Source organism: Propithecus coquereli, unplaced genomic scaffold (genome assembly GCF_000956105.1).
Source record: "Propithecus coquereli isolate 6110/MARCELLA unplaced genomic scaffold, Pcoq_1.0 Scaffold527, whole genome shotgun sequence".
Taxonomy (NCBI): Eukaryota; Metazoa; Chordata; class Mammalia; order Primates; family Indriidae; genus Propithecus; species Propithecus coquereli.
The window spans coordinates 1,613,045-1,637,478 of NW_012151141.1; the positions used below are offsets into that span (position 1 = coordinate 1,613,045).

A 24,434-nucleotide genomic window follows, 5' to 3' on the forward strand; every position below is an offset into this window, starting at 1 on the left:
CACAGAAAGCTGGAGGATTTGCCTCAAGTCCCATGAAAGGACATGGCAGAGCTGGGATTTGGAGGCAAGCAGTCCGTGTTTCCCTGTGACTCGTCCCTGGGGCGTGGCCCCTCTCCCAAGCCCCCACCTCAGAGACTAATAACCTGACCAGAAACATAGAGGCTGAGTTTGTGAGAGCAGCAGAGAGCTAAGGAGGGAGGGGGGCTGTTGGCCAGAAGAATGGGGGCGGGGGAGATTTGAGGCCAGCTGCAGGCAGAGCAGCAGGATTCGGATGCTGAGAAGGGAGCCACCTCCCTGCCAACCCCCAGGCGTGGAGCCAGGGTGCACAAAGGTGTGGCCATGGGGACATCAGGATCCGCTCCTTGTTCAGCCCTGCTGCGGGATGCCGGGCAAGTCACTCAACCTCACAACTTTGCTGGCTGATGCCCGCCACGTGCGCGTAGGCCGAGACATTAGAGAGGAATGTGCTTAGGGGACTGTATTGGTCAGCTCAGGCTGTGTAACAAAATGCCATAGCCTGGGTAACTTAACCAATGGAAACTGATGTTCTCACAACTCTGGAGGCTGGAAGTCTGACACAGGGTGCCAAGAGCAGGTCCTGGTGAGGACCCTCCTCCTGGCTTGCAGACGGCCACTGTTTCACCACGAGCGAGACAGAGACTGACTCTTCTTCTAAGGGCACTAATCCCACCATGAGGGCCCCCACCTTCCTGACCTTGTCTAACCCTAATTATCTCTCAAACGCCCCATCTCCAAAAGCCATCCCATTAGGGGTTAGGGCTTCAGCACATGAATTTGGTGGAGACACAACTCAGCCCATAACAGAGAATGAATCAGAAGTTAAGGCTTTGTGTGTGTGTCCTGGGAGAATTCCTGTCTCTTAGGGACACCTGGTGCAATGTCACACATGGTCCTTGCTGGTCACTCCAGGCAGCCTTTGAGTTGATTGCAGGAAGTGCAAGGTCCAGGCCTGTCTCCCTTAGAGAAATTGAAGACAGAGCCTGGTCCCTGCTCTGACCCTGAGGAATTTTGTTCTAGGCTGCTAGTGGCTTCTCTTGCTTGTGAATCTGGAAGATGGGGAGGCGGACATGGTTGAGATCTTTTGCAGGAAATTCAAGACTTGAAATACGTAAGAAAGATCAGAAGTTGTCCTGGAAGGGAGTGTGACGTGGCCACGTTCTTACAGGATGTGGGCTTACATTGGGCTTTGGGAGTACGTGGGTATCCCGTGTTGGAGCTGTGCTGTGAGCTGGTCATGGCATACGTGGGAGGACATAGAATGATCTGGAAGGTGAATTTATGGGAGGGTGAGATGGAGACTGGGTTATAAGAGCCAATAGCTATCCAGTGAATCCTTTCCCAGCAGCTGGGGCCATGCTGGCATTCAAAGGAAAGTCTCATAAAGCCCGGCCAGGGGTTTTAGACCTGTCCCCAGGTGAGGAGGAAGTTTTGTGGGATCCTGTGATGCAAGGAAAGGGGGTGAGGGTGGAAACCTTTCTAATTTCCACCTGCTCATCCACCTGGAGTGTCTCCAGCCCCAATTCCATCTCTCATGGATAAGCAAAGAAGTAAACACAAATGTTTTAAAATAAATGTTTGCTTAATTCCTCCAACCCCCAAGGAGAAAGATGGCCTCCCAAACAATTAGGTATTTATTTTATTGTCTCACTTGTGGTTGCAGGCTGATTTGTGGGTTTGGATCACTGTTTCTTTCCTGAAATCTCAACTCAATGTAGTAACAAGTGCTTTCCTTTTGCCTTTTTTTTCCTTTGAAAGCACAAGTTATTTTGCTGTGCTCGCTCTGCGGCTGATGCTGCTTAGCAGAGGTTTTGGGTCAAGGCGGCAATAGACCGACAGAGGACAAGGAAGCAACAATGGTGTGTTTCGAGTGCTTTCCTGCCTGCGGTTGCTGCTTCAGAAGCCGTGTGGTTGCTTGATAGGGGAGGGGTAGCTTAGCTGCCTGTAATCAGAAGAAATTCTGCTGAACTGGGCAATAGAACCCAGCAGAAGGGGTAACCTCAGCTAAGGTCTGGAGTTTACACCGTTGGTCAGGCCTTCCTTCTAGGGCAGCTTAGTTTAGAGACAGTCAAGGCTTGTTTCTCCAGAGAATGGAGGAGGAGGTCGCATGTTCCATACTGGCTGTACTTCACTGTAGAACTGTGATACTGGACGTCCCTTAGCCCAGTCCCTAATTCGTGCCAACTCCATGACACGGAGTCACACAGGGCTTCCCGCCGTGCCTGTGATCTCAGAAGTCTGGGAAGCTCGTTGGATAATTTGTTAAGGTGACAGATTCTTGGGTCTGCATTTTTGTCAGTAAAGGCTATTTGTTGACCCATCGTGCTTTCACGATAGTGATCAGGGTTGATTGAGCTAATCAGTGATCTAGACCGCAGGATGAGCGAGGTAACTCACCAGTTGATGTCTGGGTGGTAACAGCCACTGTGCAGGTCTTCGTAAAAGACCACAAGATGCAGGCAGTGATTCTAGGAGCAGGGTGCCCCTCTCGGTCTCTGGGAGGATTTGTAGGTGGCACCTAAGGAGCACATAGTAACTCTAGATGCTGCCTTTTCTCTCGATGTCCCCTCTTCATGTTACTGACCAGCACATTCACCCGGATCAGTGGAGCTTCCTGTTCAATGTGTAGGAAAATGCAATTCGATTCTTGGTTGTTGCAGTGGCCCCCTTTGGACTGGTCTTTATCTCCTTTCATCTCTCTCTCTTCCATCCTCCTCCGTTAGGGAAACACCTTGTAGAGTTAATGAACACGTGACAATGAACCAGCTCTCTAGTATCTCTTGTGATCCCCACAGTGACCTGTCCAGGAGGTGTTCTTATTCCCATCTCGTGGCTGAGGAAACTGAGGCTCAGTGCCACTTATGTAGATTTGAGGGTGGGGGCTTTGTTCTAGGAGCTTCTGAGGTCCCCAGGGCCGCCTGGTGATCTTTCAAATGTGGGAAACCCCAGTCTGGGACTGGTACCCAATGCTTAGGGGCTGTTCCTGGGCAAGTCACCCCCTTGCTCTCTGCCTCAATAACTCGACCTGAGAAACGGGAATCACCGCCCCCGCCCCTCCCCTCCCAGGCAGCTGTGAAGGTTAAAGAAGGCAGAGGGAACAGCCACCTGTGCAGGAGGGTGCTTGGCGGTGGTCTGGGGCTTTAGTCCAAGTAAGACAGGTCCTTCCTCTGGCTCAGGAGGCCCCGTCTTCCACCAGGAAGCAAAGACTGAAACTCCATGACTAAACAGGAAGCTGCACCTCAGAACGCTGCAGACAAACCATCAGCTTGATGCTTTCTATTTCTCTGAGGAGGGGACAGGGCTGGGCTTCTCAGGATTTTTGAGTCCGCTGAGATAGAACAAGTGTGCCCCCACCTGCCACGCCAACACCGGGCAACATGCAGTTCTGTGTTTGATGCTGTTAAGGACACAGTCCCTGGGGTTCCACCTGGATTTGAATTGCTCCTCCAAGGGTGTGACCTCAGACCTGTGCGTGACACCTGATACCTACTAGGTGCTACTGGAATGAGTCTGTGTGGATAAGACAGGAAAATTCTCTAATAAGATTTGTTTGCCATGCGCATGGGGAGAATCACAGAGTGACTACTCAGTGGGGTCCAAAAGTTTATACTTACATTCCTCATCTCCCCTTCCCCTCTAAAATGAAAGTAATTCTGGAGAGTGGTTACTAGGGAGAATGCTGAGAGAGAGAGATACTATCTTTCAAAGGGGTCGGGCCAGGTCTGGCTGCCTTCCTGATCTTTCCTGCAATGCAGCGAGATAGGGACGGGGGAAGAAAGGCAGTTGATGAGTCCGTCTGGTTTTATGCGGATGGAGAGAGAGAGCCCCTTCCAAAGTCTGTTGCTTTTTAAGGGCCTTCAATTCAAAATACTCTTTTATACCAAGGAGTCATATTTGGGGGTGAAATTGCCTGAGCTCACTCCATCTTCACCATTATAACACTTTGAAGTAACAACTAAGTAAGATGGGGCATGGCATGATCTAACTTAAGTTCCAAAAGCACCAACCTGCCACTGGGCCAGGGGACCTAGCACAGGTGGCAGCAGTGGAGGTGGGTGGTTTCCGGTAGGTCCAGAGCATTTAAGCTGCGGAGGGGAAGTGGGCGTTAAACAAGGAGTCGGGGAATACGCCAAGGTGGGGCTGAACAACTGGAAGGGGGGAGCGTTTCCTGTAAGGGGAACATGTACAACAGGGTTATTTGGGGAGGAGTAGTACGGATCCAGAGGTTGGTTTTGGCCACGCTAAGGCTGAGATGCCCAGTGGGCAGTTAAATACCTACACCTGAAGGTCAGGGGGGCTGCTCTGGGCTACAAATATTGATTTTTCCATTGTCAGGATACAGGTGGTATTTTGAGGCCTGGAGTGAACAATGCCTTTTGCTCTTGGATTTGGAACAAGCTACTTTATAGTGGAAGCAGGGAAGGGAGCTGCCTTAGGGCCACATGTACCTTGAATTTTTGCTTTAGGAGATGGCCCAAAATATAGGTCCACAGCTGCTACGGAGGACAGATGAGTTTGTTATCTTGCCCCAGGGCTGCAGCAGCCTGTAACCAACCAATTCCTATCAGAGCCCCACATTTGGAAATTCAGGCCTGTCCCTGCAGAACTGCTAAAGAGATCTCACTTACCAAATGTTCTCCCCCTTGAAGGTGAGATTTTAGGGCGCACACACCTGTCCTTACAAGAACATCCTGGTTTACTTGACCACGATGCTAATCGTGCTGCGTCATTTCCTGTAGGAAATTGAACCCAGGAAACGAGTAAGTCAGGCATTCAGAGTGGTTTCGGGCCTTGTCAGTGTTCTGAAAGCTCTAGGCCTGGTACAGATGGAAGGAGGGGCTGATTATTTAACACTGAAGAGAAAAACATGATAGGCTGGCTTGACAAGGAGACCTGAATGGTCTATTTTTAAGTGTCTTCATTGCTCTGATTAGGTGGGAGCTACATTTTGTCATCCAAAAAAAAAAAGAAAGAAAATCTGCAGTTTCATGAATTTACATGACCACTGAGGTGCTATCACTGATAAAAAGAAACTGTGTAGGAAGCCTGAAGGGGGAATGACATTGAGTAGATCTACCCCAGTGACCCTGACCTTGACTGCAGCAGCTTTATTTTCTCTCTGGAGTTGGCCGCGGCTCGAAGCTCCGTCACATACTGTCTGGCTGCCACACGTACCCCCAGAGTCTTGCTGCTGCACTTTGACGTTGCACAAAGTCCCTCATCTCAGGTGATGATTACCTGGTGTCGGGTTAACTCTGCCACAAAAAGATGTGGCCGAATCTGTACAGCCAAGGGTTAAGTTCTCTCCTGGGTTCTGCGTGGCTCCAAGTTAAGAGATGCCCATTAACTGGATGATATTGGCATGAGTCGGAAGCATAATAGAGATCAAAGGTGACTTTTTTTTTTTTCTTCTCAAAATTGGTTTTACAAATCTTTTTCAGAGCTGATAGACACACACCTTAGCTGGATACAAAACATATTATGAAACAGAGTGACTGTGATCTTTGATCCAAGCAATCAGAGTTAAAGGTAATTGACATCTTCTGCTTCTCCTTTTGTTTTCCAGCTGTGTGTTTCCTTAAAGTTTTCTTTTACCAAAAAAAATCCAAGTTACTGTAATACCTGAAGGCCCTCTCTTCTCATTTTCCAACCATCCTCACAGATACCGTTTCTTGCTCTTAATGAAGGGCGGGGCCCCACCTCCTCTCTGGGGCTGGAGCTCAGGGTTGGGGTGGGAGAAGAGGGGGACTTGCATGCTCTCCCAGGGCTGGCCTGCACGGGAAACGGTGGCACTGGTGGTGGAGCCTCGAGCCTGCTCCTTCTCGGTTTCGTACACTTCGCTTTGTGTCCAGTCCAGTCGGGCCGTCCATCGGTGGTGGGGTGTTACACACCGTGGGATAGAAGTCAGAACGCCTGGTCTCTGCTGATTTCCATTCTTGATCCCCTCAACTCCCCCTGCGGGCTTTCTTGTCGTGTGCTTTTAACAGCTATAATTTGCTACTTGGTCTCTGGATTTGAAATCAGCCTCTTGAATTGAGGCGAGAGCCGTGAACCCCTCCCCAGCTACCACCAATAGATCCACCTTGATTGGCCTTGGCCATGGGGCCTCCATGGAAGAGTCCAGTAGCTGAAACAGGATGCAAGTTTCAGGAGGCTCTTTGGGTATAACGTCCCTGTGGGATACTGAGGAAGTCTCTTTACCTCTCTGTGTCTCAGCTTCTTAGATGCTGTGGCTGTTACTTAATCCTTTCCACATTCTAGTGAGCACACTCAGGGCCCAGCACAGGGTGGGCACCTAGTCGGCCAATGTTCGTGTTCACTGGGCCATGGCATCTGAATGTTCCCTTAGCCTGTGAAAGGCGGGGGGGGGGTTGTTATATCCCAGGCCAGGTCCAGAGTCCTTGGCAGCGTCACACTGATGGTCTAATCTGAAATCCCACCAAAAACACCCAGTAGCTGACATCTCACAATCATGTTTCCCAGAGGATGGGGCCTGCTGACATGTACCAACCTGTCCCAGTAGCAGAAGGAACCCTTAGTGGGGAGGGTGTTGCTGCAGCACATTCTTCAACAGTGATTGTCAAAACCTGGCACCAGGCAATGATGCTACCAGTGCGTGTTTGCTAAACACACACCACGTGCCATGGTCCCTCCTAAGGGCTTTGCATCCAAGGAATTAGGATGATAAAAATACAAGTAAAATACCAGTGCTGAGAGTGTAAGCCACTTGGGGAGCTTGTCAAAAGGCAGTGCAGCAAGAAGGCTTAGGCCTCTAGCTCAGCCCCTGCCACCCAGAGGTGCTGCCCTGTTGCAGAACTCTTCGGACACCCCCACGGCTTTGGGCTACAGTCCTCTGCAGCAGCCCCGCAGGCTGAGATAGCTGGAGTGGTTGAGAGGCCGGGAAGTTACTTAGCAAATGCACAGCAGAGCCCTGGGAGAGGTTTTTCGTTTCGGTACAGAAGTCACAGGGGAAGGCTCAAACCAGCACTCCTGAGGAAAGCAGGCCTGGTCATTCAGGAACGAAGTTTTGACCCTGGAATTCCCTCTTGGCCTTCACTGTAGCTTCTCCCAGACCAAAGGCAGAAGAGCCCAGAGAGTACATCATTGCCTTCAGGTCATCCATCCTGACCCAAGCGTGGGGGTCTTGGGAGTGAATTTGGCAAGGTAGTGCAGGGAGAGGAAGCCACTGGTGGGGGTGAGGGCCAGTGCCTTGAGCACCTGTGGACTCTTAGATGCTCCGCTTTGGCCTGGAGATCGCAGCCTCTGGTTCCCCTCCAAGCTTGAGGAGTGTCTTCCTGGCTGTGGCTGGGCCCCGGCTCTCGTGGGCACTCACGTGGTCTCACCAGACTTTATAAAACATGCTTGAGGTTTGAGAGAAAGGCAGAACTCGTCCTATCCACGCTCCTTCCTGTTGCTTTCCCAGGGGATTGGATTCCAAAGTCAGCAGTTAAGGGGAAAGGGCCTGGACTAAAAATCACCCTTGCTGGCCCTTTAAATTGCACGTACAGTGGTTTCATGTAATCCCGAGCAAGCTAAAGATGTTTGAGAACCTCTGGGGTCTGATAAAGGAAAGAAGGGAGTCAGAATGCAGGTGTCTGGGCCTTCAAGCACATCAGAAAAGTCCCAGGGCAGAGTGGGATGCTAGCAGGAGTCAGGGCTAGTTTTTAGAAATTTACCACTATATATCGATCCCCAATTGTTTGAACAGTAAGAGGCAGTGGCTTCTCCAGATTGCCACCCGCAAAAGGAAGGCAGAGAGAACACCCTGCTTTCCTTTTCTTCACCATTGGTATACACCAGGGGTTGGAAAATAGAGTTCTCAGGCCAAATCTGGAGCCCAGCCTGTTTTGGTAAATAAAGTTTTTTCCATGTCCCTTTGCTTGTATATCGCCTACGGCTGCTTTCATGCTACACTGACAGTAGTTGAGACCACAGAGCAGACAAAGCTGAAAATATTATCTGGTCATTTACAGAAAAAATACCTTCATTTTATGCCTACAGCCAGCCATTTTTATTACATATATGCTTTTTAAAACTTTTTTTGAGACAAGGTCTCACACTGTCCCTCAGGCTGGAGCATAGTGGTACAATCACAGCTCACTATGCTGTAGCCAGGTGACAGAACAAGATCCTGTCTCAAAAAAAATTTGTATGGACTTAGGGGGGAGGGGGGGGACAAGGGCAACATATGTAACCTAAACATCTGTACCCCCCATAATATGCTAAAATAAAACACATACACACACAAAAATTTGTCCATCTTTGGCTTCAGGCTTAGAGGTCACCCTGAGGTTATGACACATTCTCCAGCAGTTAGTTGTCTGTTCATCATGGCACCGCTAAGGGTGATCAGAGTGCTTGGCCCACTCGCCACCACTGGCCTCGATTCTGTTCCGAGAAAGTGATGCTCTCCCAGGCAGAGCACCTGCCTGATCCCCTCACCATGTGACCTCTCGCTCTGTGCTGTTAACTAAGGAGAGGCTGCCCTGGCCTTTCCCCAATCTCACACAGAACACATGAAGAAACATGAAGAAAGGTGACAACTACTGAACTTCATTGCAAAGTCACCTACTGCTCGTGTAGGCCATATAGCATATGGGTTAATTAAATCCTGGGTTCAAATGCCAATCCCTCTTCACCTGCTATGGTAAGAGACTGCCTGTCTCTACCTCCCCATCCAGAAAAATTGCTAGGGCTGGCGTGAGAATTGCTTTATAGCCCCTGGTGCTGCACAGAGCCTGGCCACAGCCCTCAGTGAGCAGCTTACATCCTTCTGTAGAGAAAAAAGCTCCAGACAGCAACCCATTTGTTAGTTGGATGACAGGACAGTCAGCTTCCCTAAGCCAATGGACCTAGGCTGATGGTGCAGGGTCCTTGTGGTGGGCCGGGATGCAGGCATGAATAGGCACCTGCTGGGCGCACAGTGCCCTGGCTGGCAGAGTGGGAACATCTGAGAATTCAGCAGAGTGAGAGCACCCTGGCAGGAAGGTGGAGGCAGCTTCCAGGAAGAGACAGTGTTAGAAGAGCGGCAGGAAGAGAAGTGAGGATTTGGACAAGGAGGAAGGGAGCTATTTGGAGAAGCGTACATGGCCCAGTCTGGGAAGAGGTACGGTCACTGGCCTAGGGTAGATGCTCAGAACGTTTATTGCTTGAATGAAATGCCGATGGCAGCCATAGAGGAGATAGCTCAGCACCCAGGCCTCATGGGGTCAGTCCCAGCTCTGACCTTGTGACCTGAAGTTTCTGTACCCCTTTCTAAACTTCCATATTCTTGTTCCTTAGTAAGTGCAATGGAGTACTTCCTATGCCCCAAGGCACTGTCTAAGGGCTAGGACTGCAGTGGGAATGAGAACATACCCAGAGCAACAGATACTGAGTTGCCAGGAACTGGTAAATGGAGGAGCTGAGGGGACAGAACCCAACTGGCTGGCCCCTGCAGATGCCACCAGGGACAGCCTTGCCAAGGAGGCAGGGAAAGCATGGCCCTGGTGGGGGCTCCAGCAAGGGCAGAGGAGAACAGTGTGGTGGAAGGCGAGGGTGGCAGGGCCCAGGGCAGGATGTTTGGATAAGGGAAACCTTAAGCACCCAAAGGAGGCAGGGTGGGGAGACCGTAAAAGGGGAAAGAGGGAGCAATGTCATGCCAGATGTCATGGATTGATTCATAAGGGCATGAGAAGCGTGGGCCCTCCATACAGGCAGGAGACGGAGTCTGTACGAAGCAGCTGAGAACCGCCCCCCCACCCCCCAGAACAGCTTGATATGGCTCCACTGAGTCAATACCTAGCCATAGAACTTTCTCCCTGTTCACAGCCTGGGGAGCAAACTCCCGGGGGAGCTCCCGGAGGTTTCAGAGAGAGGAGGTTCCTGGTTTGTAACCAAAGAGGTTTTGGTGGAGCTTGAACTTCAGGGCCACCTTGCCTGCCCCCAACAGTGACACGGTCTAATGGAATTTTCCAGATGCAACTTCGCTTCTACCTGAAAGTAGCTCTCAGAAAGCAGAGACGTTTTTATCCAAAGGGAGGGAAAACCGCTTCTGCCTGCTTGAAAAGCGCCCCACCCTCGCACCGCTGTGTTCTGAGAAAGGAAACGACCCTCTTGTGCGGCCTCCGTGCCAGCATCTCTGCCCACCCGCTATTTTTAGAAAGCTGAGGCTGTGGAAAGTTCCCATTAAGGATCAACTCCTCTGGTTTCCTAGGTTGAGAAAACAGGAAGCCCTTCAGAATCCGGGCTTTGAAAAGCTTCACATGAAGCTGGCCTGACCCCACCTCCCGCCGCTGCCTCTCTGCTTTCACTGCAGCTGCCAGCGAGTGCCCCAGCTTCTGCCGTGCAGGGTGCGAGGGGCGGGGCCAGGGGTGACCGGCCTCATTCAGCTTCTGGTTCAGGGCCCCTGGGAGTCAGCTAGTACCTGGTACACAGTTGGTGCCCAATTAGTGCTGGTTAGCCCAATATATGAATTCATCCTCTGACTTGTTAATGGATCCTTTTCCACACTTTGGAAATGTCTGTTATGCTAATGCACACATTCTCATCATAACATACCATCACATTCTCCTCCATACAGCTGTGCTAGTCCACAAACCAATACCAGCTACACACTGGCACCGTAACCGTTTTTCTACTTGCATTATCTAAGCTCCTCAGCAACCCTAGGAGGAAGGTAATATTTTTAGACACACTTTACATATGGGGAAACTGAGGCATGGTTCGCCAAGCAAGGAAGTGCCAGAGGTAGGATTCTAAGCCTGACTTTCTGGCCCAAAACAAAGCCTACGGCACAAAGCACTGAGTTGAGAGTTCCACGTGAAGCACGGGGATGTTACTGACCATCACAGCCATCAGACACCACTCACCAGTCACTGTCATGTATGTTAACGCTTGGCATCTTCACAATAGCCCTAAAAGGTATGTGCTATTACAATTCCCGTTTTTCAGATGAGAAAACTGAGGCATAGAGAGGTGAAGTCACACAGCCAGTTAAGTGAGGGAGCCGAGAGTCAAACCTGGCTTACCCAGCTCTTTAAAGCTGTTGGCATTCCCTGCCCCTGGAGGCTGTAGACTCATTTGGGCAGGGATTTTTCCAGAGGAAAGCACCCTAGACCTAGGAGGGCCCTGCTTTGAGCATGGGGAGACTTTGGGCAATTCTGAACATTTAACCCTCGGTGCCAGTTTTCCATTGCTGTAGCTTTAAGACGAGAAAACAAAGCGTGAAGTGGTTGTGAGAGGAGTTCAATGGCAGAACTAGGAAACCGGAGGTTAACCTGCCTTTGATGAGACCCGAAGGGGTCTGCTCCTTCCCCCTTCTGCCCCAGGACCAGTCGACACAGTCCAACTGCAAAGTGGAAGGTACATACATACGTTAGGGAACCTGCACACCACTGCCACCGATGGCAGCTTTTCTTTCCAAGAACATTGGAGGGAGCCTTTTTTGCAGGACCTGCTATTCTAAGATCTCACTGCCCTGATTCCAGTAATTAGTACCTTAGATAAATGGCCAAAATGGGAGAACGCAGCCAGCTTCCTGATGCCAGGGGCTGGCACTGCACTCCTGTGTCCCTGCTCGGATCTCCACACCTGCTCTTGCGGGGGAGGGGGGAGGTGACTGGAGCCACTCTGAGGCCACTTTCTCCTTCTGAAGACTGCCAACGGGATCCCTTCCTGGCTGTGCTGAAAGAAATAGTGGGACTCCCACTTGCTCTCTCTTGGGGCTCCTCTTTTGAGAACTGTTTTAAGTTTTATGAGTCGAGGAAGAACGGTGTTTTATCAGACTTAATCATGGCATAGGTATTTTCTAGATGTCACAATGGAAGTAGTTTGTACACAATAGACAGCCCCAAGTGCATGAAGTAAAATGCAGACCAGGCGAAAGTTACTTCACATGCCCTAGGACCCAAATCCATTTCTGCCACAAAAGATTTGAAAAAGTTACCATGTGAGCAATTTTCACTAACAGATTTGTAGCACAAAATATTATTGTCCAAAAAAAAAAAAAAATCATGACTTAGAAAGGTATTTCTTACGTTAAAAATGATCAAATGTTTCAACACAAGGAACAAAAAAAGTATTTTTAAAAAATGTATTTTAAAAAGCCTGATGGAAGTCTCTAGAAAGTGAACCTGATACGTGTTTTTGGTGCCCTCTCACTCGCTCCATTCTCTCCCCACCCTTTTTCTTTTGTAGTTAATGAAATTATCAGGAAGGAGTTTTCAGGACCTCCCACGCGAAATCAGACGTAGAAGAAGCCATTATAACAAGACACCTTCCGTATCTGACCCCTTGGAGCCCCCGCCGCTGTCTCCTTTCCTGCTCATGTCCCGGCCCGGAGCCCACACGCGGAACAACGCATGCATGGGGCACAAAGCGGACCTCTTGGCTAAGGAGCTCGCCGCCCCTCTCCTCTGTCAACACCTTTTGATTTTGTTGTACATCCCAAAGAGCATCCTGGTTGATCTTACGTCCGAACATTAAGTGCCTGCTGACCAAGACCACATTCTGCACAAGACAGGACACTGGAACTCACCTGAGACCTGCGTGGCTGGAGCTTGGGGGGGCTGGGGACAGAAGACGTGGGTGCCGCGATTAAAACCCCAGCCCTCGCATTCATCTTTCTGGGTCACAGATACAGCTCCTAATCTGTGGAAGGAGAGGAGTTCTCCGAGCAACCAAAGGAACGTGGCCCAAGAGTCCAGCTAATAGGCTGAAGAAACCCCAAACCCTCTTGGCAGAGACTGAACCGTCGGTTCTCAGAGGTCGCCTAGTTCATGCCACAGCCGGGCCAACAGCTAAAGCTTTATTTTTGAATTCTCATTCCAAAACAAGACTGTCTTGCTCAGACAAGATCACCTGTTAAAACTTCTTGGCGTTAAGTTATGACGTGTACACGTTTGTTATTTTTAACTTTTTCTCTGCTCCAAAAGGCTGGCAAAGGCGGCTAGCGATTGAATTGCTCTTTAACCCCTGGGCATGGGGTCTGTACTGAGCAGTGTCCATAGACTGGGGAGGGTGACCCAGGCTACAGAGAGCAAGTGCCAGTCTGCTGCCACTGTAGGACCTAGATGCTTTTCAAAGTTCCTGCTTTCTTTCTTCCTAACAGTCAGAGCGCTTTCCTGTAAAGTAGTTAAGAATCTCAAGCATGTGCATTGAATTTTGAGGAGGAATGGTAGAAGAGCTAAATCAACAGTAAAAAAAAAAAAAAAAAAAGTGCAGGTATTTTTGTTAAGCAAAACGGCCAAAGTACTTCTGAAAGTGGGTTTCTACCAAGATAGAGGAAAAGGGCCGAATTCCCTCTTCTTCCTAAACTCAAAGTTTAAAGCGAAGTTCAGGATTTGGCCCTAGAGACCTGTCTGCACTGGCGGACACATTCTAATAGAAGCACACCTACTCCGATGCATCCTTAGCTTTAAATGAGCTCCGCTTGGACCAGTGGGATGTGATTTCCCCCCAGCTGTTTTTCTCCACTGAACACACCCATAGGCCTCACTAGTCTTCCTCTGTTGGTGCAATTTTTGCAAACAAAACCCTCAAGGTTCTTGGCAGAGATGAGTTTTTAATCACACAGATGTGTTTCTGTTTGCATTTACTGCAGACACCCCAGGACAAGCTGGGGCTTCATTTTCAGCCATTTGGTTGTTTCCCCTGTAATCAAAGTGAAAAAACTCTTCAAAAGACTATACTTAGAGTGATTTCTCAGTCCAGTCTGCTAGGCAGAAGGCCCAAGATGAAAGTCATGGCCATTCATTGCCCTCTGTTGGGTTTTCCCTTGTCAAGGTTACCCAGAGGTAAAATCTTCCTGGGAGTTGGGGCCAGGTGTGCTTGGCACTCCAGGGAGTAGGCAAAATGCCCCAATTCGGGCCCTTGCACCTGTATGTAACCTTTTGGTCAATACCTAGTATTTATTTTCCAAGCACAGAGTTTAGCAAAATTCTCTTTTAAACAAACACAATGCCAGTAAGAAGTTGACCTCTGCCACAGAGCTTCTGGGATGCTATTCACTTCCTCATTAACAAAGAAAGTTCCTTATACTAGCAGCTTTACCTAAAGAATTGACTTCACCAGGGAAGAGTTATGGGTAGTTGGTGAGTGATTTGTTCTCACTTGGTCTGGCCAGGAGCCATTTTTTGCACATGAGGGAATTTGGCCTTTCCTCAGTTATCTGAATGTTTTATCCAAGTGCCTTCCTGCTATTGTAGCAAACTAGCACAGCCTCATTGTCCATGGGGTGAAAAAGGACTAATGCATTTTCCATCAATCTTCTAACCGTGTTAGTGAAAAGGGCTTCCTGGTAGCTCAGACTCCTGTACTATATATGTATGTGTGTGTGTGTGTGTGTGTGTGTGTGTGTATAATACACACACGAATAAACCTCTCTTTTTCTAAGACATCTTAGCTGGATATTAGAGGAAGCACTATACCAAACAGCAAAGGAAAGAGAAACAAAAGCATTAGGTTTGAGACATAAACGGGCAAGAGAAAGTGTATTAGGGACTGACAGCTAACAAGAAAGTGTTGTCAGTTACAGATGCCAGGAGGAAATTTTGCCAAGAGTAATTGCTCATGAGATATTTTCAGAATGGGAAGAGGCAATAAGATCCTCTAAGAGAACGAGAAGGCATGGGTGTCTAAATTGTAAAGATGGGTGTGTTGCACGTGTGTCAGAAGGGTATCGGTTTAGTCAAGGTTTGCACTTGCTACGTACAAGTTAATGTAAATATGTAGCAGCCAACAGATATACCATGTCGCTGAATGTAGTATATTTCCAAAGTCTGCAAGTCTGCCCAAGTTTTCCTGTATTGTACAAAAATACCGCTGCTTGATAATATATATAGCAATCCAAATTAATTAGTATGATATTAAATTTTATTTTCTTAACTGTATTTTTATGCTTTTTATCTGTCCTCAAAATATTGCACCCCTGTTGGAATTAGAAAATATTTATAAATGGTCAGAAATCTTTTTAAGTGTCTCTTTTTACATATATGTTGATGTTTCTTAAGAGAAATAATGTATTCTTGAAAAATTTGTTAATCATTCCAGGAAAAAGACCCTACCTAAGAGCCTGTTGGTCACTTATCTGGTAGAAGACAGCATCCCGGGAAGGGGGAGGGGATAGCTTTGGGGAAGAAGGAACCACCTTTTTCTTGCTCGAGAATGATGCTTTCTTCACCCCTGAGGTTGGATCTTGTCACTAAGGATTGTAAAGTGTCTAGATCCCCCTGAAATAAGTGACCGAGTAGGCGATTTTGATTTTAAAAACCACCACCACCAACAAAACCCTGCCTGTGTTGTATTGTAATGGGATTCAGAAAGTTCCTATTCACAGAACCACGAGTGCAGGCCAATATTCACAGAGCCGACCAAATCCAAACCCTGGGAGGTAACCCCCATGGACGTTATCCAAAGGACAGCCGCCGTTTTCCAGCATAGATATAGCTGAGGACGAACTGCTTCCTTCTAAGAACAGGGAAGCACTGATGCTGCGTTTGTTGCTCACGTCCAGTAGCCGAGACAGCCGTCCTCTGCGAGCCCGCGCGGCCAGGACAGAGGCTGTCGCGTTGAGGCAGATCAGAAGCTGATGTGTTTGAATAGTCACTCTGGACTAAAGTGAGGCTGAATCTGTTTTTATGTCAAAAAAACACAAAAAAACCCAAACCTTTTCAAGTGCTTTCTGTCATTCAGAATTGAAAGGCTGTCAGGGGTCCACTTGACAACTGTGTTCACTTTGTGTTTACAAACGTACGGGGTTGTGACGTTCTTGACGACCCGGGGTAACCTTTCCCAAACTCATTTCCTGGAGGGACAGCACCTTCAGGGACCCCACACGTCTTAACCTTGGGTCTCCCAGGCTTAGGGCTGGGGCACTTAGTCTCATGAAACCAAACCAGCCAATTGCACTGCAAGTGATTCTCTGCATTCCAGCTGCATGCTGAAGAAAAGGCAGCAGCACATGAAACTGATCGCAAACATCAATTTCCCTCAGCTTCTGCGAGGGCCCTCACAGCCAACATCACCATCGTAACTTAGTTTGTTTAAAAACCATTTCTTCTGGTGGTTGGTGAGAGAGATGTTCCCTAAGCAAACCCCCCTCTGAAAGTGAGAGGGGATCCTGGGACCTGGGAGTGAAAGGGTTAACATCCTACTTTTATGCCACAGCTGTTGGCTGATCAAACTTCCCCCGAGTTCAGGGTCTAGAGGGAATGGACAGCAATGATGCTGCTTCCACCCGGGGAGGTACGTACCTTTTGACTGGCCTGAGCAGACCTAGGCTGTTGGGACCCCCAAGCTTAACATCCTGGACGTCTTGTCAAAGAACCTCACTCGCCCCTGTCGCCTCTACAGCCCTCAGAGGGGAGAAAATGTTGACAGTCCTAATGTAATAAATAGAAGTCTCTCCAACAGTGTGGTGCTGACAGACCCAGGTTTGGAAAATCCTGACTGTTAAAGGAGTTTGAATACATCACATTCCTATGCAAATGTTTTTAACCTCCAGTTTAATGTAGTTTATTTTTGCTATATGTAAAGTATTTTTATACGGCTTGTATCATGGTAGTTTAGCAATAAAACAGTTGAAAGCAACAGCTACTTTGGTCTCTTTTCTTCTCTTTATCCCCTTTATGTTTGGGGTTCATATATAGCAAGGCACATTTTTTGTGTGCACATACCGAGGGTACCTTTACTCCTCATCTCAGCCCTAGGAGGTGGGTACCGTCCCATTGTGCTTGCAACATCACTTGCCCAAAGTGACAGAGCCACGAGGTCAACCTGGATTTGTCTGTCTCCCCAACACAGCTCTTCTGTAGTCTGCATTGCTGGACCTCTTTGAGGTGGCATCCAGGGAAAGGTGGTTTGTGACATCTGCCTTAAGACCAGCTTTCAGAGGGTCCCAGAGCATTCGCAGCCCACTGAGCTAAGCCTGTCACTTGGAAGGCAAAAGCAGCCCTTGTTGAGCATCTTGCAAAATCCAAAGGTTTAAAGAAAAAAAAAAAAAAAAAAGCACCTTTTACCTTCAAACCCACAAAAAGGAGTAGATATCGTTAAGTACTAGAACTTTTTAGCTGGCTTCCTTTCTAAAACAGCTTCCCCCACCCTGTGTAGCTAAAGCACTTAGGAGATTTGGGAGTAATTGCTATTTTTTAAAGTCTTAATATTATTCAAACTGTCTCCCACACTTCAACCCCAGAGAGATGTGGTCGCTGCCCCAGGCCCTGTGCCGTAGGGACCCTCCACCCCACCACAGCCCTGTGCTTGGACTGCCTTCCTGGGAATTTTCTAGGCTTCCTTCCAGTGCCTGGAACCAGCAGTACCGTATGGGCAGGTATGCCAAGCCCAGAGAGGGCATTGCATGGGGCCCAGCTACTGGAATCATCTACCTTTAAATGTCCTCGGTCTCCCTCTGGTGGCTGGGACCAGCTGGTCCCCATTCCTCCCCTTCACATGCCCCAAAGAGCTCCAGAACCCGCACCTACAGGGTCCAGGCCAGTTTCTAGAAGAGTGTCCTCGAGAGCAGATTGCTCCTGACGACTGGTGCAGCATTTTGATTTTTATGGGATCATGTGAGACTGGGCCACCAGAACGGTACTACCATGCTGCCTTAGGGATGACTCAAATCGCTTATGTGGACAGGAACTCCATGAAGAAATGCCTTCCCAGGGCCACACACCCTAGGGGCAACTCTGCCCCCTTAAGATGTTTGCTGCAGCTTGTTTGGCTTTAAATTAACTCACTTTCTGGAAAACCTTGTGCCACTTCTGAATAGAGAACCAGAATCACTTAAGCAGAAGACAAGGATAAAACTACAGTCATTTTAAAAGATAAGTCTGTTCTACATTTGCATGTGAGCCACACTTGGTAAACACAAATTTAGCCTGTGCCTCAGTTTCCCTAGATGTCAAACGAGGACAATAGTCCCCAGCCTCACAAGCATGGAGGGCTTAATAAATATTAGCTATTGATCCAATATCCCCATCATATAACAAACATTCCAGATTCACCCGAGGCTTACTATTGAGCCTTGGGCTCCCATTGGGACCTCATTTTCCCAACATCTGGAAGAAAACATTTAGAGCTCTGACAACGGGGTTTGAATTTTCCTAACTAGATTAGTAAAGACAGAAACTTGAGTTTATCCAATTTTCAAAACCTGTGGCAAAGAGGAACACCTGAGGGTGAGTTTGCAACTCTGAGAACCTTCCTTGCTCCACGCAGCAGCATGGTGTGGTCTCATGCTAAGGAGCAGAAAGGGTGCTGGTCTACTAACAGGTTGGAATTTAAGTAGTCGTCAACAGGAACAAACTAACAATGCTGACTCCTATGCAACTTCTTTGGCTTCATAAATTAGAAGGAAACCGATTTCTTGGCAGGACCAGGGTGAGTATAAAACAATGCTGAGGACCTGGGGTTGCTACATCCATGCGTCATTCACAAGACCGTCACAAAACGAAAGTGAAGTCGTTTCTTTGGAGAAGCCCCGGAAACTGTGACGAAGTATACGGAACATGTTGGCGATAAACCCCATGACATTTTTGTGGTACAAACATGGGCTTCTCACTCTAAACCATCTCTTCCCCCGTCCTCCTGGTGAAATTCAGAAGTGTGGAAAATGGCCCCACGCGGAGTTATCACCAAAGAGATGGAAAACCCCTGCCCTGGGCACCCAGGAGTTCCTCATTTACTACAAATTCAGCATCTGAAACTTTGCACTGGACTGAAGACACAAAGTACGATGACAATTCCGTCCGATTCCCCAGGGCTGTACTTGTTACATCAGTGGCCCTTAACTTTTGTTTTTTAGGGTGGGGGGACACCCCAGCCTTCTAGGGGATATGGACAAACTCCCCTAAAACACACTGCCGACAGTTTCTGCTGCTTCTCAAAGCGTCAGAGGATACCTGATTAAAAACCCTCTGCCCTTAATGCCACGGGGACAGTTCTTGAGGCAAAAGCATTCACAGGACAATCTTGGCAGAGGACATTCCACACACTCCAGACTCACCTGCCGCGCTGCCTGCGCGCCTTTCTCCACTTCGCTCTGACCGCCCTGAGGCATTTCAGCTCACCGTGTCCCCCAGTTTCCTGATTCCCACTCTCCTCTCCCCGCCCCCTCCCAACACACACCCCGCTTTCCCCAGTAGCTCAGGGCAACACCATCTAAGCAGTTGCTTAGTCAGAACCCCGGGACCCTCACTGTCCCCATTTCCCACACGTCCGAAGTCCCGGAGGGAAGGTCCATTTCCAAAACCCAGCCCACTTCCCAGCTTCACGCCCCCTGGGCCACCCTCATCTTCTGCCTGGACGGCAGAGCGGCCCTTTGCTGCCCTGGCGCACGCCGGGCCTCCCCGCCAACGCCGCAGCCAGCCTGCGGGCAAAGTAGCCTCAGATCGCGCACCTGCTTAAAGCCCAACACGGCTTCTCTTTGCACTCAGAGTGAACCCGATTCCAGACAAGACGCTCAGCTACCTTCCTGGCCCACCCCCAATCCACACTCACCTCCCGCCACGGCCTCGCTTCCGTTCCTGCCCAGACCACAGCATTTCCCACCTCTCTTTTCCTAGTACCCCGACCCTAATTTGCATGGACTGGCTCTTGCTCGTGTTTCAGCTCTCCGACCAAGCACCTTGTCCTCAGGGACCGCCAGGTGTCATGGGGGACCCACTCACACACTCACCCTGGCACACGTAAACCCTCCTGTTTGGACAACCACTGCTTGTTTACCGTCCGTCTCTTACGCCTGCAAATTCCGTCAGGTCGAGGATAGTTTCGTCATCGTTCGACGCCGTATCTGCACAGCCCGGCGTGCGGGAGCCCTCGGTACGGGGCGTGACGTGAGCAAACGCGCCTACCTTTCCTGCCCACAGGTGGCCCTGGGAACGATGGACTCGCCTGGCACGTATGGAAAAGTAATCACTTTCTAACATCTAACACATTTTTAAAAAACCAAACGACTGGCTCGAGACCTTTCTTCTGTCCCACGTGGCTTGGTTTATTCATTTCTAATTACACAAGAGCGTATTCCAGCCTGTCTTCTAGAAAGAGCCAGTTCCCTTTACTGCAGAAAGCCATAAAGACCAGACTCTAGAATCCCGGAGGCTGCCAGCGCAGAGTCCTCTGCCTCCCGGCAGCCTGCAGTCACCTGTGGCCCTCCCGCTTGTAAAACGCTCGCTGCTGTGGCTCAACAGCTCCTTGGGGACAGGTGAGAGGAGGGCCAGCCGGCCAGCTGCCGTTTACAAGCCAAACGTGAAACCGACCTCTCCAAGGAGTCTGTTTGACAAGGCGAATAATGGGGCTGTTTGCAGCGGAGCGAGGTGCGACCAGAGCCCGCCGCCTGCCACGTGAGACGGTGCCGACGCGCCCTGGCTGGACGCCCTCCACCTGGCCGCCCTCCACCTGGCCGCCCGGGAGCCCGTGTTCTCATTTCTCCTCCAGGTGGTGCGAACAAGCCGGGGCGTCCTCTGCACGCCGCTGGGGTCCCCGCACAGACCCCGACCCGTGACCTGGGCTCCAGGATCCAGAGACGCGAGGACAGAAAGTCTTCATGAAACCTACCCCTCGGTCACTTCTGCTGTCCCCGAGACCGGCACCGCCCAGGGGAGGTCCAGACCTCCTCTGAGAGCCGGGCAGTGGGGGTCCCAGGCCCCGCTGCTTCCGTCTCTCAAGGCTCAGGCCTCACCTCCAGGACAAGTCTCTTCTGCCACTTATCCTGCGTATGTCAGACTCGAGGCCCCCGTGTCTCCCTCTCTGAACCCCATGGGACCCCTATAGGACCCCAATTTCCCCCCCCCTCACGGCCCCAATTTCCCTCCTCCCAAACCAACCCCAAGGCCTGGGTGTTTTCATTTTAACCGAAACCCACCGTGACCCTGAGGCCCTGCTTCCCTTGCAGACCGTGTGACAACCATCACAAACGTAGTGCCCGAAAGCAACACGAAGTCACTACCTTACAGTCCTGGAGGTCAGAAATCCACAATGGGTCACGCGGGGCTGTGTTCCTTCCGGAGGCTCCAGGGCAGAATCCTCTTCCTTGCCTTTCCCGGCTTCTTTGGAAATAAATACAGCTGCCCGCGTTCCTTCACACCCGGCCCTCCCTCCTCCTCCTCTGCCGGACTCTCGCGCCTCTTCCTAAGGGCCCCGTGACTGCATCGGGCACACCTGGGTAACCCAGGGCACACTTCCCATCACACCTGCAATCAGTAGCCACACCTGCGAAGTCTCTTTTGTTGTGTGCGATGACGTATCCGCAGGTTCCGGGGATTAGGACGTGGGCATCTTTGGGGGCCCTCGCCCTGCCCACCACGTCCTCCAAGGAGCCACCACTGGGCCCTGGTGGGGGGTAGGTGCCTTCCTTGTTCCCTTTGCCGCTGCAGACTGTTCCTCCTGAGCCATCGTCCTCATCTCTTGGTGACTTTCGCCCCCAGGGGAGGGCACTTTACTCAGCGGCACGCCTATCTTAATTTTGGTCGATTTCTGTATCCGTCAGAGGGTCGCTCCGCATCCCGGCTTCTCCGTTCCTTGAACTCCTCTCCTCCTGCGACTTGCCCTCCTGCTCCAGCCCTCACACCCTACCCCAGGGGCTCGCACGTGCTGGCGGCCGTCAGAATTAGCTGGGGGTTGTTAAAACACCCATCGCGGCCCCACCCGAGTTTCTGAGGCAGTAGGTCTGGGGAGGGGCCCAGGGCTCTGCATTTCCAGCCAGGCCCAAACGATGCTCGAGCTGCCGTCCTCACTGCTTTGAGAGCCGCCGCCCTAGACCTCGAACTTACACATCTCTGCTTCCCACCGTCTTCTGCATTCTGGGCCCCCCACTCTTAGACACTGTCTTCTCTCTCTCGAGCACTGACCCCAACAATCCCACATCCCACCCGCGGCCACAGTGCTCCCACTCTGCCACCCTTCTGCCGTGGCCTTGCCCTGGAGGTGTCCTTTTCTCCCCCTTCCCGGCTCAATCCCAGGGTCAAGCACTGTCAACCTCACCCAAGCCGGTTAGATCCGACACCATTCCCTCTCTGCCTGCACCCCTGCAGCAGCTCAGTGTGGCCACAGAGGAGCATGGACACACTTTCCACCCACGGGTGCCAATGACGCGTGGGTGCCTATCGCTGCCTGGCATCGGAGTCCATTTCTCCTCCTCTGCCCGCTCTCAACTCCGCTGGATGACTGTCCCATGCCTCCTCCCTCTGCTCGGGGGCCCGCGCCTACAGTGCCACCCTTGCTGTCTCGTGCTGGCCTTGCTTCCCGCTTCTGGGGGAAAGTGGAGCCAGCGAAGGATCCCACGGGGACTGGCAGCCGCGGCATGTGACGGGCTCTTGCAACCCTTGGGGAATGAGTAGGGACGTTTCACAAGCCGTTTTCTCTGGAATGCCTGGCCGCAGCCCACCTTCCGATAAGGCCCCCTGACCACAACCTGCATGGTCTGGGGGTCAGGAGGGGGTGTGAGGAGATGCAAGCTTTCCCCTGCGATTTATCCAGCCAGAACCCAGATTACCACTCGGTCATCCCTCTGGCGTCGAGGCCAGAGCAAAAGAGCGAGCGAGCCACGGCACCGGGAGGGGTGCGGGGCCAGGAAAGGAGGCGTCCTGGGGGTAGTGTGGCCCTGAAGATGTCCACATCCTAAACCCCAGAATCCATGAATAGGGATTTTGCAGCTGTGATTAAGGACTTTGAGGTGGGGACATTATCCTGGATTAGCCAGGTGGACCAATGTAATCACAGGGGTCCCTGTAGGAGGGAGGCAGGAGGGTCGGAGTCAGAGGAGGAGGGTGACGACAGGCAAAGAGGTCAGAGCCATGTGCTCCAAGGGACTCGGGTAGCCTCTAGAAGCTGGAAGAGGCCAGAACCGGATTCTCCCCTAGGCCACCGGAGGAATGCAGCCTGCTGACGTCTGGATTTCGGGACTTCTGACCTCCAGAGCTGTAAGATACTGAACTTGTGTTGTATGAAGCCATTAAGTTTGTGGCACATTGTTACGGCAACAAGAGGGAACTAACGCGGATGGTCACGTGTTTTTCCTAACTACCTACCAGGTGGGCGCCAGCACCGCGTGGCCCCTCCACAGGGCTCTGCAGAGTGAGGGCTGTCCTTAGCTCCATCCTTCCAAATAGCAAATGCAGGTTCCAAGAGGTAATGTAACTTCCCCAGCGTCGCACAGCGGCTGGCCGAGCCAGGCAGCAAACCCAGGTCCCCTTAATTCCGATGCCACCAACATTCTACCCACCCAGCCACACTGCTTCCCTGGTGCCCTCACCCCTTGGGCTTCAGTGTCCCCATTTGTCACAAGAATAGACTTGATTGTATCGGCCCTTCCACCAAATAGGTGTTTTGTGAGTTGTTAGCAAGTGTTAAGGAGGAAAATGTTGGGGGAAGTAGGTTTGTGACACAATTTCTTTGGGGGTACCAAGTTCAAGTTAGAAGCCTTTTTTTTTTGCTTTTCGCATCAAAGCCTCTGAGATGCTGAAGAGCGTGCAATGACTCAAAGGGGGTGGTGGGGGTGGCGTTTCCTGCACTAGCCCACGGGACCACTGTGAGCAGATCGTTGCTCAGGACTGATGCTGGGGACACCACACTCCGAGAGGCTGAACCAGAGGGCCTTGAAGGTTCCTCTCATTCACGAAGCGCCAGGATCCCATGAGGTGCAGCCGCCGTGGGCGGATCTGAGACTCACCCCATCCCTTCCGCGCTTGCGAGGGAGGCCTAGACAGCGCGTGCCCGCTGGTAACAGCCCTCCCGTGTTAGTCTCCTGCCGCTGCTGTGACAAAGTGCCACAGACTCTGGCTCAAAGCGACAGACAGTGATCATCTCACAGTTGCAGAAGTCAGCAGTCTCACTGGGCTAAAGTCACGGTGTCAGCAGGCCGTGTTCCTTCTGGAGGCTCTGAGGGGTGTCTGTTTTCTTGCCTTTTCTGGCCTCGAGAGGCCGCCTGCAGTCCTGGGCTTGCAGCCCCCTCCTCCGTCTCCGAGCCAGTGATGTCCGGCTCAGCCTTTCTCACGCTGCCTCCCTCGTCCACTTTTAAGCACCCCCGTGGTTACACTGGACCCACCTGGGTACTCCAACATACCCTCCCCATCGCTAGGTCAGCTGTCAGCAACCTTAAGTCCCCCTGCCACACTGCATAAATTCACAGGTTCAGTGACTGGGACGGGGGCATCTTTGGGGGACCGTTAGGCTGCCACCCACAACCCCTTTGCTTAATTCTGAGCCCCGGGCAGTTACAGCTCCCCTTATGAGCTGGTGACGTCCTCACTGTAGCTCTGTGGGGAGGACTTGCCATCCCTCCACTTTACAGGAAACTGAGGCTTGGAGGTGTGAAGTCACCTTCCTGAGGCCACCCAGCAGGTAAGACACCAAGCAGGGACTCACACTCAGGTCCACCTGTGTGCCTTGGGAGCCCTTGTTCTCGGCCATCACGGGGACTCTGTCACCCACCACGGGCC

General features: G+C 50.9%; 1 protein-coding gene across 5 annotated transcripts in view; it reads left to right on the forward strand.

Moving 5' to 3' along the window:
* NFATC2 (nuclear factor of activated T-cells, cytoplasmic, calcineurin-dependent 2) overlaps positions 1–12,411 on the forward strand; it is a 149,126-nt gene extending 136,715 nt beyond the window's left edge. For 4 of the 5 annotated variants that reach the window (XM_012656910.1, XM_012656909.1, XM_012656911.1 and 1 more), the window contains exons 10-11: positions 5,460–5,547; positions 12,196–12,411. In XM_012656910.1, the coding sequence (XP_012512364.1) occupies positions 5,460–5,503 (44 nt within the window). In that variant the 3' untranslated portion in view covers positions 5,504–5,547; positions 12,196–12,411. The remainder of the gene's footprint in view (positions 1–5,459; positions 5,548–12,195) is intronic. The other variant, XM_012656907.1, reaches the window with a different exon arrangement.
* Positions 12,412–24,434: the final 12,023 nt, after the last annotated feature.